Source organism: Numenius arquata, chromosome 8 (genome assembly GCF_964106895.1).
Source record: "Numenius arquata chromosome 8, bNumArq3.hap1.1, whole genome shotgun sequence".
Taxonomy (NCBI): Eukaryota; Metazoa; Chordata; class Aves; order Charadriiformes; family Scolopacidae; genus Numenius; species Numenius arquata.
This window is the reverse complement of record NC_133583.1, coordinates 20,099,998-20,114,585: the sequence shown is the minus strand read 5'-3', so window position 1 is coordinate 20,114,585 and position 14,588 is coordinate 20,099,998. Positions and strand designations below refer to the sequence as shown.

General features: G+C 40.0%; 1 protein-coding gene and 1 non-coding gene across 4 annotated transcripts in view; both read right to left on the bottom strand.

Annotated features, from left to right (window-relative positions):
• The window catches only part of IARS1 (isoleucyl-tRNA synthetase 1), a 111,379-nt gene extending 97,896 nt beyond the window's left edge, over positions 1–13,483 (bottom strand). The window contains exons 1-6 of one of the 3 annotated variants that reach the window (XM_074152430.1): positions 13,438–13,483; positions 10,910–11,000; positions 8,578–8,697; positions 7,865–8,021; positions 7,270–7,389; positions 5,379–5,461 (exon numbers count right to left, since the gene is read on the bottom strand). In XM_074152430.1, the coding sequence (XP_074008531.1) occupies positions 5,379–5,461; positions 7,270–7,389; positions 7,865–8,021; positions 8,578–8,696 (479 nt within the window). In that variant the 5' untranslated portion in view covers position 8,697; positions 10,910–11,000; positions 13,438–13,483. Of the gene's footprint in view, positions 1–5,378; positions 5,462–7,269; positions 7,390–7,828; positions 8,022–8,577; positions 8,698–10,909; positions 11,001–13,437 lie in introns of those variants that run through there. The other 2 variants (XM_074152429.1, XM_074152431.1) reach the window with 2 other exon arrangements.
• On the bottom strand, positions 10,195–10,329 carry LOC141468074 (small nucleolar RNA SNORA84). Its single transcript, XR_012463367.1, has one exon. It is a non-coding gene; the product is annotated as a small nucleolar RNA SNORA84 (small nucleolar RNA).
• Positions 13,484–14,588: the final 1,105 nt, after the last annotated feature.

Here is a 14,588-nt window from a genome sequence, read left to right as displayed (position 1 = left end):
GTTTCTTTAACAAGAAAGCTGCTGAGAACAGTGCTTGCGTGACCATCAGAAATGCACTGATGACTCCCAAAGAGCCTTCTGCTGGCAGCCCTGCGCACCTAAAACAAAGCAGCTGCTGAAGATGAACCTACCTCTCACAGTTGTCACTTACAGGTGGATATCGTGTTTTGCTCAAAAATTCAACATATGGTATTGTAGACAACAACCTATCAAACAGTATTTAACCCTTATATTTGCAAAATGTTGACAATTTGTTCTGGGTTTGTCAGCCAAAATTGAAGCTGTAATCCCTTCTGAAAGATATAAGCTGACAAAAACCCACAGAGCTCCTTTTTACTGACAATCAGGAAAAGTTTATTCACAGAAGTTAGAAATTAAACCTTGTTCCCCTAAATTCTGCTATGTTTCTCCTCAAATGTGAATAGATTTAGTTGCATCCTCTTTTCTGTGGGAGCAGCACTTACATACTCCTTTACTGAAGAAAAATTAAGTTAGTGAAAAGGTGAACTCAAGATGCATATCTCAGTCACTTGTTAACAGAGAATCTGGTCCCTAAAGATGCAAAGTAGCTTTAATTACTAAAAAGCATGACATAAACTGAAAACAGTTTGCTGTTCCTGAAGTGTCAGGAGGGGATGATACAACCGGTTCAAGCCCAGTTAGTAACCAGGACTGTGAGTTACTCTCTCCATAGGCATAACTTCCAAGAAATTAGAGCTTTGCTTCAATATTCGTTGATCCAAGTCACATACACACCATGCAAACACCACATGGATATAATATAACTCCTACAAAGTGAGTATTTGCTTCCAAAAGATACTGAATCAGTCAATGCAATACTCAAAACACCCTCGGCATTCCACACAAAATCCAACAGCCCACAGTATCCTCTAGCAGATGCAAAAGCAAGTTGCCCTCTTCAAACACGTACATTTACTTCCCATCAAAGAGAAGGATTTGATCTCAGAGCTTCTCAAGTTCCTAATGCCATTCCTTTGGGCTATCAAGTGATTTCAAGTGATCAAGTGGTTCTGTTTGCAATGACTCAGTACTTAAGGGTTTTCTAAGGGCTTGAAAACACATCACTTTCCAGAAAATGAAAGTAGTCATTACTAACATTGAGAAATTAGTTCTAAACTCACATAAAGTGCTTTTCTCCCTTTTTTCTTTTTAAAGAAAAAAAGCCAGGCATTGTAAACTCAGTTACCGACAAACACTAAAAGTAAGATGGACAAAAAATTACGACAGCAGGATCTAGACGTGTATGATTTCAACATACCCATGGCAGTACAGATAAATGAACAAAATTGTTGCTGTGTTACCTAGCATCAGTTCCTGTCAAGATAAAGTGACAATTTAACAGCCTCTATAGATTTAGGAGAAAAAAATAAATCCCAAACACCCCATTGTGCAAGAAGTCCTGTTATCTACAGAGTTCAGCAAGCAGACTGCATCCAAACAGCACCAGAAGCAGCTGAGATTATGAGGAAAAGGTTCTCCTGTGACTCATGAGCAACACTTGAAAGACAAGATAAAATCAAAAAGAAAGCAATGATCAAAAACAGATGCATGGAGATAAAAAACAGAAAAAAGTACTCAAACAACACTGGACATGAGTCAAAAAAGCATAAATCTAAGAGGAACATTAAGTCCAAAACCAAACACAGATAGCCTGTCTTTAGAATAGCATCATTGAAAAACACCTTCTCAAGAAAGACAGGAAAAGCATTTGTTCTGGTGCCTAAGAATAGTAAGTACAGAAGTTGTCAGGTCTTATGTTCAACTACCAATGAAAGCTTTAAAATCCCAGCATATAGAGATCATTCTCCTTCAGGTGTACCCTCCAAGCTGTAATCTTTGGATCAGCATCTTGAATGATTCCGGATCAAGCCAGAAGTGCCACAGTTCTTAAGGAAAGACAGAGAGGTCCCCTCTTAATAACAACCCTAAAAGGAAAACTGAAGCTGAGATGGGTTCAGTGGAGGGAAGGCATAAACAAAGTGTCCCATCATCAAAGGGAGCTCCATACTGCTTTTTCACAGTGAACAGAGCAGAGTTTTCAGTGTCCATCCATGATCTCACACATGTAGAGTACCAATTTTCTACCATAACTAGAAATGCTTTTCTTTCTCCCCCCAGCCACTGTCTAGTGTTATCAAAAATGGACTCAAGAGTATCTTCTCAGGGTACAGAAGTACCTAAGAAGTGTTTCCGCCACCTGTGGTTTCACAACATACATACACAAAGCTTTTAACTGTTTTTAAAACTGAATTATGCTGAGACTGCAATTGTTAAATTTAGCCACGAGGTGGTGATAGAAAGCTGTTTCACTAACCCTGATGATGTTGAAATTAAAACCTCTAGTCATCAGACCCAGAAGCATGCCACAGCTCTGACCATGGAGCTATTCCCCTCCTCTCCTCAGCACTTCACTCACTGCCAGCCCAAGAACTACGTAATAAGCCAGTAGTGGAGACAATAATTTACTCGTTGATATTTTCCCAAAGCCACGTACTTCTTTCAGACCAACTGTAAATCAGTAAAAAGTTTAAGATCACATCAAACTGCTCTCAATTTCACTGTATCCATCTCATGAGCTGTATAGAAAAAGCAAGAATATATTGCACGTTTGTCCCATGCTAGCTCAAAATCATCATTCACATTGTACTGTTTACAGTGAAGGACACTTTTCCATTGAGATTCAAGCTGGCTGCAGGATGGATTTACAAGTTCTACAGAATTAGATTTTAAAAGTTCTATTTAAGTTAAGACATGAAGAGTTGACTACATCTTCACACAAGAAACCATTGCAGTACATTGCACCGCTTAACACCACCAACATTCCATGTTCCCCTGAAAAATTCTGCCAGGATGCCACAATTTTATCATTGCATGAAGTTCTGCCCAAAATTTAGCAGGCTGAAAATTCATTCTACGCTCTCAGCAACCACATAGCACAGCACCAAAATGCTTACAAAGCGGCCATTTCCAGCAAACCCATTATAAAATATGAAATAAATGCTCTCTCGCATCCTGAGCTTGTACAGCGTCTCTACAAAACAAGATAATATTAACAGAAGACATATTTGGTGTCTCAGCCCTAAGCTATTTCAAGTCTAAATAATTTGGATAAAAATCAGCCACCACTGGAAACAACATTTATCACAAGTGTTATGTTAGCTCAGTGAACTCAACATAAACACCATGGATGAAAACATCACATTTCAAAGAAAGCTAGAAATTCCAGCTGAGACCACTCGAGAACTACAAGCCACAGGAAAAGCTAGAGACAAAAATAGCCTAAACAGATAGGTTTAGTTGATTAAAAGACTGAAAACAAAATCCTTATCACAAAATCCATGGTTGCCATGCTCACTACCCTTATTATTATTATCAATGTTTTTTTGTCCTGTGTGTAAGAGCAGCGTTCTACTCCCACAGGCAGAACAAAACAAAGCCAAAAAAAAAAAAAAAAAAAGAGAGAGAGAGAAACACTGGGCAAGACAATACGGTCACCAGGTTACAACCAATGCAGAAATTTATCTGCAGTTTCTCTTTCCTACTTAGTTGGACACTAAAGTTTTAGAACTTTTTTTTATTATCATTTAAAAAGAACTCACGTTAAAAAAGAAATCAAATAAATTGTAGGAGAAGCACACTAAAATCTGCCGTTCAAATGAACACTCTAAATGGACCTAAAATATAACTCCAGTAACACAGATTTTCATTTGATGATTGCCTAGGTAACAATCTGATTTTTTTACAAAATTGTACATTATCCTGTCAAAAGCACTTCTGTAGCTACAGTTAGTGCTCTCTTTAAGCATTATCTCCCTTAGCCTTGAAATAGGCATCCTGCATTCCTTTTCCATTCCCCTCCTCCATCCACTCTATGCAAACACTGGTGGTTCCACGTCCTGTTCTACTGTGAGAGCAAGCTGGCAATGGCAGTGCAACACGTCCCTCCAAGACTTAAGAAGACTTTCCAGAAAACCCAGTTTTTTAAAACAGACTTTTAAAAATGTATTTCATTATATGATTACACACAAAATTAATAGCATCAAGAAGCAAAAAAAAGTACAAAATTAAGAGGCTGTCTGCCTAAATACTTCCTGAAGTCTCATAACATAGAGATTTCAAATCCAAAGTTTATATTTTAGAGCCCATATCCAAAGCGAGCATCAGAGGTGGTAACCTCTGTAAGCTGGGTGAAAGGCTAGAAATTTTCTTTCAAAGGCAGGGAAAAAATAAAAAACAAACAAACAAACAAAAAACAACCCACAGAAAGGCTTGGGCTGTTGAGAAAGACCCTGCAGCTAGTTCAAGTCAAGTTTATTTTTTAAATGGTTCTTGGAAGATGATAGTTAAACAGGATTTGAGGTGCCACCAAATATTTTTATAACTTACAAAAGGAAGGTTTCTTGTTAGTCTTAGCTTTATCACTATGCAGGGTTTCTTCAGCTAAGTTTGTTGAACATCTGCTCCCTTCCCAGCATCTTATCAATGTTCATTGAAAACTCACTGGCACTTCAGCCCTCTACAACGGCTTCAGAGATGTCTAGAAGTTCTGTCAATCCTTTATCATAACTATACAATTAAAGATTATTAGTGAAACTAATTTAAAGATCATCAGTAACACACTAATATGCATACAATTTGCTTTTCAGGGACTTTTTGTCAGCACATACTCTGCTAAACCTCTCTGCAATTCACCTTGTAATTCTATCACCTGAAGGACTCTACGTTGCGCTTTCTCCATTGTGTTCGGTCAACTTGATTATCCTTAACATATAAGGTCATCTTGTCTTTTGGAATTCCAACAGTTGTCCTGAATACATTGCCAAAATACCCAAACTTTACTTAGCTCTGCACTAGGAGTCTGCGACAGTTGTCAAACTATGCTGCCAAGAAAAAGGTAACAGCAGTTTCCCAGCCTCTAAGTTCAGGCTTGAAGAAGAGATTTAGAGCTAAGCAGAGTTTGGGTAGTTTGCCCATTTGCAGTTGACAGTGTGAAGAACTTCAAGAATGTAGAGATATAATGTAATCTCCTAAACCAAGCGAGGAACACAGCTGAAGGTCTGCAGAACTGCTTTTAAGTTGATATGGAGCAACAAGATTTCAGGACTCCATAAAAGCAGTACTGCTGTACCTTATTTTGAAAAGCCCTACTATCCCCAAGAAGAAAAAAGTAGGTCAATTAATTCCTTCACTTCGACATCAAGAGATTTCACATCATCTTAATTACTTTGCCCATTGTTTATCTGAATTTGGCATATTTCAAAACAGTTCTAGTGACGAATGGACCAATACATGTTTATAATAATTGAAGCCTTCTTCAATGCCTAATGCATATATGCAATGTATGTAAGTTAACTTACCACACAGACTCCATGAATTCGGGATAAAGAGTTTTATAGTCATTTTCAAAATCAATCCAGCGTCCTAATCTGGTAACACTGAACTGTTAAGAAACAAATACACAGATTGAAAGACATCTTAACATTAAATGATACATTTCCAATATTTATTCTGTAAAACAGTTTGATTTTTAAGTGCTGTGTTTGTCCTGTATCAGTGAAACACGTCTATGAAATATTTTAGCCCGACAATAGTTCAAAACAGTGTATTTAAACAGACAAAAACAAACAAAGAATGAAAATGTGAACCTAATTGCCTAGAACCAAGGTCACACAACAGGGAAACACGTTCAACACTACTGAACAGAAATGCTGATCATTTGGATCATTCACCAAGTAGAAATGGTGGATCGCTCAAGGTTCAGTCAAGGTTCAAATACCTGAAAATTGCTTTTGATTACAGTGGTCTTGTTTCTATTTTTAAAACTATTCATTACAGAGACAGTCAAAACCCAGAACATGTAGTCTATCAGCTTTCAGTTATATGAAAACATGATGTAATTCGAAGACAAAGAAATGCTGAAAGAAACTGATACGCCAGAAGAAGTTACCAAAACCATTTCAGGGCCAGCTGCCTTTTTTGACTTCCCAAAGCTACGACGGGGCTGCCAAGGGCCACAAAGACTGACAGGTGTTAGTCCCTGTCTCAGGACAGATTCTGGTCACATACACTGGCACAGAATATGAAAACTAATGAGTAATAAGCCAGCTATGGGATCCACTTGGACCACTGGTACTCTCTTGCTAACTTCACAGCTATCCAACCCCTTAGCTCTGCAAATAGCCAAGCCCAGAGACACCTGTCCTGACACTGTCACACACAGACGATACTGAATGTCAAACTAGTGAAGTGAAAACAAAGCAAATGAATTCCCCCACTTCTGTATTTTCACATAACACCTGAGCTCCTGAAATATGTATCATCACTCTGACAGCCTGCTATTAAGATCCAAAGCCTGGGATTGATTAGCACAAGGATCCATGAAGTTCAGTCTCAGCACTTAGAGATCTTACACATCCAAGAAACCTTTTATATTTTTTCCATAAGGTTCAAGCATTTGCCAGCCACTCCAGTCAGAAAATAAACACTATCTCCAATAGGAATATTGGGAACTCGCCACCTAACACTATCCCAAAATATCTGAATTTATTACCAGCCAATCACAGAAAAAGGCTTTTAAATAATTTTCATTACTTTCATTAATAATCTGAAATATATGTCTGTGTGTGGAAATACACACATAATATGCACAAGTTTGTGCGCAAAACAAAATCCAAAATACGAAGTATGTGGACTCATCAGCACCGCAAAAATAACAGTTGCTGAAGACACAGCAAGGTAAAAGGAACAACTGTGGAAAACAAAACATGAACGAGAATGAATCTTCCTATTTTCATTTCTAAAAGCAACAAAGAATCATTGATGATGATGCTGAAGTACAAAATTTCAGAGGACAGATGAATGATTATATATTTGAAAAAACAGCCCCTGTGCTTTTCATCCTGCCACTCACTCAGATTTAGGCCACAGCTATTCAAACAAAGGCAGCTGGAGTTTCTTCAGATACTGGCCGTAACTTCATAACGCTCCCAAGGGCAAGAGGCAAGTGACATTCAAATAAGAAATTGCTATTTCAATCAAAAGAAACATAGCAGGACTGCAGAACATACAGAGAAGTGTGATGAGGTAGAACAGCTTCTGCATGAGAAAAATCTAAAGAATTAGGACTTTTATGCCTAGGAAAAGAATAGACAACTGATGGTGAAGATAAAGGTTTACTGGAAACTGTGACATGACAGAACACATACTATTAGAAACGTACAGCAGAATATGCACAGAGTCTTTACTTACCTCCCATTCCTTTGAGTATCTCATCACAATTCCTCTGCACTGGTTGTTGTATTCTTCAATGCCCATCTTTGCCACATCCTCCGGCCCTTTAATGCCTAAGGTCTTGTCTATCTCATATTCCTGGGAGCATTGAAAACATCCAGACAAAAAAAACACGATGTCATCAAAAGCTTTCAGGATTTCTCTGAATAGTTTATGTTCTATGCATTCTAATGAGACTAAAGGGACTCCTTTATCCTTTTGATACTCAAGAGTATTGTACCTGAACTAAAGAGATATTTCCAAAGATAATGCTGGTGTGATTGTTTCTTTACTATCTCTAGAAACAAGAAAAAAAAAAATCTGAAATGCATAATGAATAAATACATGTTTATATTAATGAGCAGAGTGCCTGGAGAAAGGCAGGTGACCAGTAGGAAGCACCTGAAATAACCACACACACAAAAGCCAGAGCAACACACTGGAAAAAACACTTCTATTTCTCTTTTAGCAACAAAGCCAGGCGCAGGAGCAATAGAAACACTAATGACAAGCAGGTAACACCACAGGGAACAGGAACCAACAGAAATATCTGTAGCAGATTTATTACACATACCACGGGTAAACCATGGCAATCCCAGCCAAATCTTCTGTCAACATGAAAACCGCTCTGATGAGCAAATCTGGTTACTATGTCTTTAATGGTTCCTGCAAGAATATGGCCGTAGTGTGGAAGCCCAGTAGCAAATGGAGGTCCATCATAGAAGTTAAACCTACAACACAAGACAACATTCTTAATTAAATCAAAAACTGAGCATCGAATCTTCAAACAGGATAAGTATATCTGTAGGCTTACACTTCTTATGTCTTACTAGGACAACGTCGATTTCCTCCTCTTCTATTATCAGGCAGCACAAGTATCATGTGGGAAAAGGGAACATTTCAACTCATTCAGTTCCCACTGAAAGCCAGTTCTAGCAAGATTACTGCTGAAAATGCCAGCGTGCTGCGTCACAGCTGGCAGACAGAGGAAAGTGCTGTCCTTGCCTACCTGCAGATTTCTTTTATAAACCCACCAAGCAGGAAATTACAAGTTTATTACTACTGTTTGTACACTGTTGATTCTTCACAAAGTGAAATACAAATGGTAACTGACATGACAGCAGCATTAGCCGAGACTGCTATCTGCAAAGGCAGCAGCTGTTGTTAATAGGACTGGAGGAGGGGGGGGGGGGAGAAGAGGGAGAAAAAAGGAAAAAAGAAGTAATTACAGCTAAGCCAGCCTTGCATTGTCACACACAGTTGCTACAGCTTTTAGCACATTCTTACCTGGGTTTATTCTTCGATTGCTTTAGGCATTCCTGGAAACAACTGAGATTTTTCCAAAGATCCAATATCTTCTCTTCCTCTTTTGGAAAAGTTATGTTTTCTGGAACTTGTTGAACCATTCTTTCCCAGCAACAACCAAGCAGCGAAAAGAAAATGCATATTGAACAGAAGTGAGAAAAAAATTACTTCACAAATACTATTTATTGTCTTACAAATCTGTATCACCAAACCCCATCTCAGTTTTTCAAAGAGCCTGATTCAGTGTAGACATGGAAGCAAGCACTATATTTTATAAAAAGCTTAATAATTTTTACACATTGGCACCCAAACTTCGTAACAGGAAAAAGATTCTCCATTCACTCAACTACGGTCATTCATTTTTCTTTACGTTTTTATTTTTGCTTCCTATAGAAAGCAGTCAAAAGGCAAATTATTTTTTGATTACAAGGGGCTACTTCTTGCTGGCCATTTCCTGAAGGTTTTTTTTTATTTGGTGGGCTTTGGCCACCAGAGCCCAAAGCCATTCTTCAATTCTGGGTACATCAACAAAAATCACTACAAGCAAAAAACATGTACCAGTTTTCTTCACAACACAGGAAAGAGAATTTTCAGCATCATAAGAAACACACAATAGAGCTGCCTGGTGTTCCAGACCTACTACAAGATGCAAAGGGGTCAAATTCCAACAAAATGCTACAGCAAGGACTAAGCAAAAGCTCTGTGGAATAAGGATACTTAAGAGAGCAGCTCCACAACAGAAAAAGAATGAATGGTTGTAACAGATGACCTCAGAGCAGAAACAGGCTCTCCCGCCTCTAACTTCAGTGCTGCTGCTCCTTAGCACTCACACCAGAAGTTTAGCCTCGAGTTTCACTTAGCGTTGTAGAATTACAAGCAATGGCACAAGGACTGAGTCTTCTGATTTACTCGGGTTTGTCAAACAGCAACCATAAGCAGCAACAAATGCAAATACATGAAGACCATACTTCAAATTACAGTTGACATACTGCTTGGAAGCACTAAAGTTCCAAAACATCTACTTAAATGAAACACCACAGGACTTGCCAGCTCAATGCATGCCTCAAAATGAAGCCTACAGACAAATCCCGCCATTCATACTTTTTGTATTAATGACAGATCATTCTCCACACTAATAAATCCAAATTATCAAATAAGATAAGAAATTCATTGAAAAACCCACAACCCAGTACACAGGGAACGCAGCAGTTGGTGGGCAAATCACAAGCTGACAAGGAACACACAGACATGGTCTGGATATTACCTTAAAAAGGTAATAACTGGTTTTAGCACAGTAAGTTACAGTACATGCAACCTGTACATGAATTTTCATCACCATAATCTCAAAACACTCAACAAAATGTCATTTCTCAGTAATCTGATCGCAGCCCCAAGATCACGGTGCCAGAGACAATGAAGATGATAAAAGAATTCAGCCTCAAAGCTTATCTCCTACAAGACAGTTGAGAAGAGGACTAAGAATCTGCACATTTCACTTAGATCAAGCTCAGCATTTGCAGTAACTGCAAAGGTTTTTGGCAACCGGCCCAGCTGTGAAGTCTCTATAATTTAATAAATTACATACAGGTTTAAGGTTTGGTCTGTAACTGTGACCGGGCTATGGAAGCTGCTCAGGAATCACAGACTCCACGCATAAATCACAGTATCACTTTTGGCCCATTTCTACCACCTGAACCACTGTATGCACAAACCAGTGTCCAGTAACCACAGGGCACAAATTCATACACACTCCTATCAATATTACGAGAGAAGTTTACTGTGTCAGAATCAGGAAAAAAAAATTACTGATGAGAATTAACACGCAACAGTCACTACAGGTCAGTTTTCTCAAGAAGTTACAAAACAGGATTTTAAGCAGATTGACTTAAAAGACAAACCATATTTAAAAATCTCTCTATGGCTCAACCTCAGCTGACAAAAAAAAGCAAAGGCTTCTGCGTTCAGAAGCATAGTTCATAGACAGAGATATGAATAATTACATATACCAACAGCAAAAAGAAAAGTTCATTGCTATAAGCAACCTAGGTATTTTAAATTAGAAAAGAAAAATCAAGGACAACTCATTACTCTGAACACAGACTGAGTGAAAACATCGCAAATCATGTTACAGAAATTATTATACAAATGCATCTAACGAAACAACACTTTTGAATAACAATCCAAATTTACACACAGATTAGTAAACACAAAGGGGGTTTGTTTTCTTGTTTCTCTATTAATTTTCTGCTGACAAAAAATGTTTAAGAAATACACCACTAGGGAACTTTTTTTTTTTTTTTCAAAGTACACTCACTTTTTCTTAAAGATAATAGCATTCAATAGGAAAGGTGTCAAATTTTGCAGATTGTGCTACAGCAGTCTCAAACTTATGCTGGGCTTCTTATCTAAAAGAAAAAACAAACAAGCAAACAAGCATTAAAACTATAAAAGCAAGGCAGAATGTGGGTTTTCTTCAATATTAAGACTTTTGTTAAATAATCAATACTTAATTTTTCAATAAAAATGCCACTATAAATGAAGTGAACCAACACATAAGAAATTCATTGCACTTAACATACATCACATAGAGAGAGATGATTAAAACAAAGTGAATTTCAAGGTATTATTAGTTTTGTTGACTGAGAAACTGAAAAGATAAAGAACCAGTATCAACTAAAAGCACACAATATGTCTCCTCATTTCAAGGGGCTTATGATCAGTCTTTAATCCTTATTCCAGACACCTTCTCCCACAAACTATTCTTTATGACACTGATGCACAAACTTCCCCCAGAGACACAAGAGCCTCCTTTCTCCACCTACAGCTGCTTTCCCCAAAGTTAAATGATGCGGTGTTTTACACACACACAGAACTAGGCTCCCCATTTCTGCCTTTTTAGGTACCAAACTTTGAGGCAAGGCAATTTCTGGGGCAACAAAATTCTAAACTGTTCATCTGATAATCGAAAGCATCCATTTCTAGAACATATGGAAACCACTAAGTTTAACGTAAAAGGAAGAAAGGATGGGAAAAGTAAGCTAAAGAACAAACGCTGCTTCTGAAAATCTTGTGCTAATGCCTTCCATGGGGAATAAGGCTCCAACACTAATCAAAGACCGGAGAACAGGTGGAAAGAAAAAAAAACTAATCATGCACACCTACTCTTAACTAGCACTTTACATGAACCATCAAATACTTGGAAATCCATTAATAACTTATTTAAAAGAATAAAATAAAATATTTGAGCAACGAGTTTTCTTCTCCAAAGGGACATAAAGCTGCCACCCTCATGGCCAGCCTCCTTAATGCTGCAAGTTATAAGCGTAATTACTCCAGGAAAGAATTAAAACCACAGTTTTCTTCACAAAAGTTTTGGGTTTGATGGTAATATAGAAAATTTGTATTTACACCTTATTTATAGCAGACTGATAATGGCCTGATTATTCCACTGTTCTATTTGATGGGTCATGAAACTCAGGAGCTACAGACTTTTGTTGCCGAAAAATATGCCACAAAGCGAGCAGTTGAGAAAACTAAACTGGGAAGCTAGGAAATGACAGCTTCTAATTTCTAAACAGGTAAATGAAGTCTACTCAAGCCACACCTGACACTTGAGGATGGGTTAGGGAAAGTATATCAAGATTAATTCATCAGAACATATCACTCAAGACAAAACACTGTACTAGAGACAGACTATAGCCCACCTGTCCCACAGCAAAGAGTGTTTCTTTTTATGCTGAAAAGCCAATTACAAGATTTCTAAAACAGTGAGGAGACACATAAATCAGTATTATGATTAAACACAAATATATTCATAGTATGCAAGAACTCAGTTTTACCCTATATCTTATGACGTCTTCAGCAAATTTTTCTGTTGTCTTCACACTACCTTGATTAAAAGTGTAAAATTTGTCATTGTGCAAAAAGAGTCTAGGTTATTTTGAAATAACTTTGAACTATGTTTAAAAAAAAACTGGAAACCAGCGTCAGTTTAGTTAGCAAACATTGCTGTTGTGTGCCAACTGAATTCTGCTATTACCCGACAGTCACTTCCTAAGCGTGTCACCAACAAACTGAAAAAAAATATGCTTTCTTCAGCTTCCAGAAGGCTCCTGGGAGGTGGGGGAGCCAACATTTGCTGAAGACAGAAATATCAAATCCATCGCAGCTACACTAATCAGAAGTGTGCCTTCCTCAAAAATTTCCCCTCTATTAAAAGGATGCTGAAGTGGAATGCTTAAGACATATTACACGTTGCAAGGCATCTTAGGTTCTTTGTCCAACTAATTAATGAAATTAAGCCTTGATGGGTATTAAACTCTGCAATAAGGAAACTGGTTAACCTTTATTAAGTACCTATTTAAAATAATCACTTAATTCCAGAAAAAAAGAAAAACAAAAACAAAACAACCAAAAAACAAAGAATCTGTGTAGCACCCAGGGAAGTAAAATACTCTGTACGTAAGGATAACGTTATAGATACAGAACACGTTAGCTCCGGGGCCTGAGAAAGGCTCTAATAACGCCAAAACCCAGCAGCGGTGCCGCCAGCCCAGCCGCCTCCTCGTTAAGGTCCTCCAGAGCTCCGGGCGGTGACAGAAGAGCCACCAGCCAAGCCACCACCAGAGAACAGAACGGGACGAGCGGCCAGCGGGACCGGCACCCGGCCTAGGAGCCGCCGGTTCTCCCTCACACCCCAAAAAGGCGCCGCCTGCACGAAGCGGCCCCGAACACCCCAAAAAAGGCCCCCAGGGCGGCCCCCCACACCCTCGGCCGGCGGGAGGACTCGGGGGGCTCTGGGGAATAGCCCCGAGGGCCGGCCCGGGCCCCGCCGCCGCTCACCTCAGCACCGCCCGTCCCGCAATGATGCAACCGCGCCCGGGAAAGCATGACAGGAAGCACCGGCGGGCGCGGCCGGCGGCGGCGGCCACTCAGCGCCCGCCACACTCAAGGGTGCAACAAGGCGGCTTCCCATTGGACAGGGGCCGCTCCGGGAGAGGCCAGGCCAGGCTGCCCGCCTCGGCCGGGACAGCCCCGTGTCGCTCGGGGCGGGGAGACGGCGAGGGACAAGGCCCTCCCGCGGCCGCCGCCGCCATAGCCGCCCCGCTCTTAAAGCTGTCAATGCAGAGCTGAAGCGCCCTCCTCTAGAGCTGCCCCCCAAGGAGAAGAAAACAAACCCGTAGATGGGTTCCCACACGGGAAACCTAAGAATTTGGAAAATTTATTATAGAATTATAGAACGGTTTGGGTTGAAGGGACCTTAAAGATCATCCAGTTCCACCCCCCTGTCCTGGGCAGGGACACCTCCCACCAGACCAGGTTGCTCCAAGCCCCGTCCAACCTGGCCTTGAACCCCTCCAGGGATGGGGCAGCCACAGCTTCTCTGGGCAACCTGGGCCAGGGTCTCACCACCCTCACAGCAAAGAATTTCTTCCTAATATCTAATCTAAATCTCCCCTCTTTCAGTTTAAAACCGTTACCCCTCATCCTATGGCTCCTCTCTGTGATCAAGAGTCCCTCCCCATCTCTCCTGTAGCCCCTTTAGGGACTGGAAGGGGCTCTAAGGTCTCCCTGGAGCCTTCTCCTCTCCAGGCCCCTCTCACTGGCTGGCAGCCGTAGCGTTGGTAAATTACAAAACATTTCCTTCCACCAACAGAAAGCGCTGAAAACAGCTGTGAAAAGGCTCCTGGCAGTGAAAGATGGCAGGGAGTCCAGGGAGGTGATGGAGACAGACGGGCACTCTTTGCAGGCTGCACATCTGCACACCTGAACCCCCAAACAAATGCAGGTTCAGATCTATAATGCTCTGAACAGTCCAACTGCCTCCATGTAACCATTTTCAATTACTCTTTAAATCTCATGTACAAATGTAGGTAATCGATAAAAGCTGGCTTTCAGGACTAGGTACAGGATCAACTCACTGGTCCGTACGGGGCTGTGTCTCAGTCCACCCATGAGGGACATCTCCAGAACCGAAGCAGGTCATGTCCAAT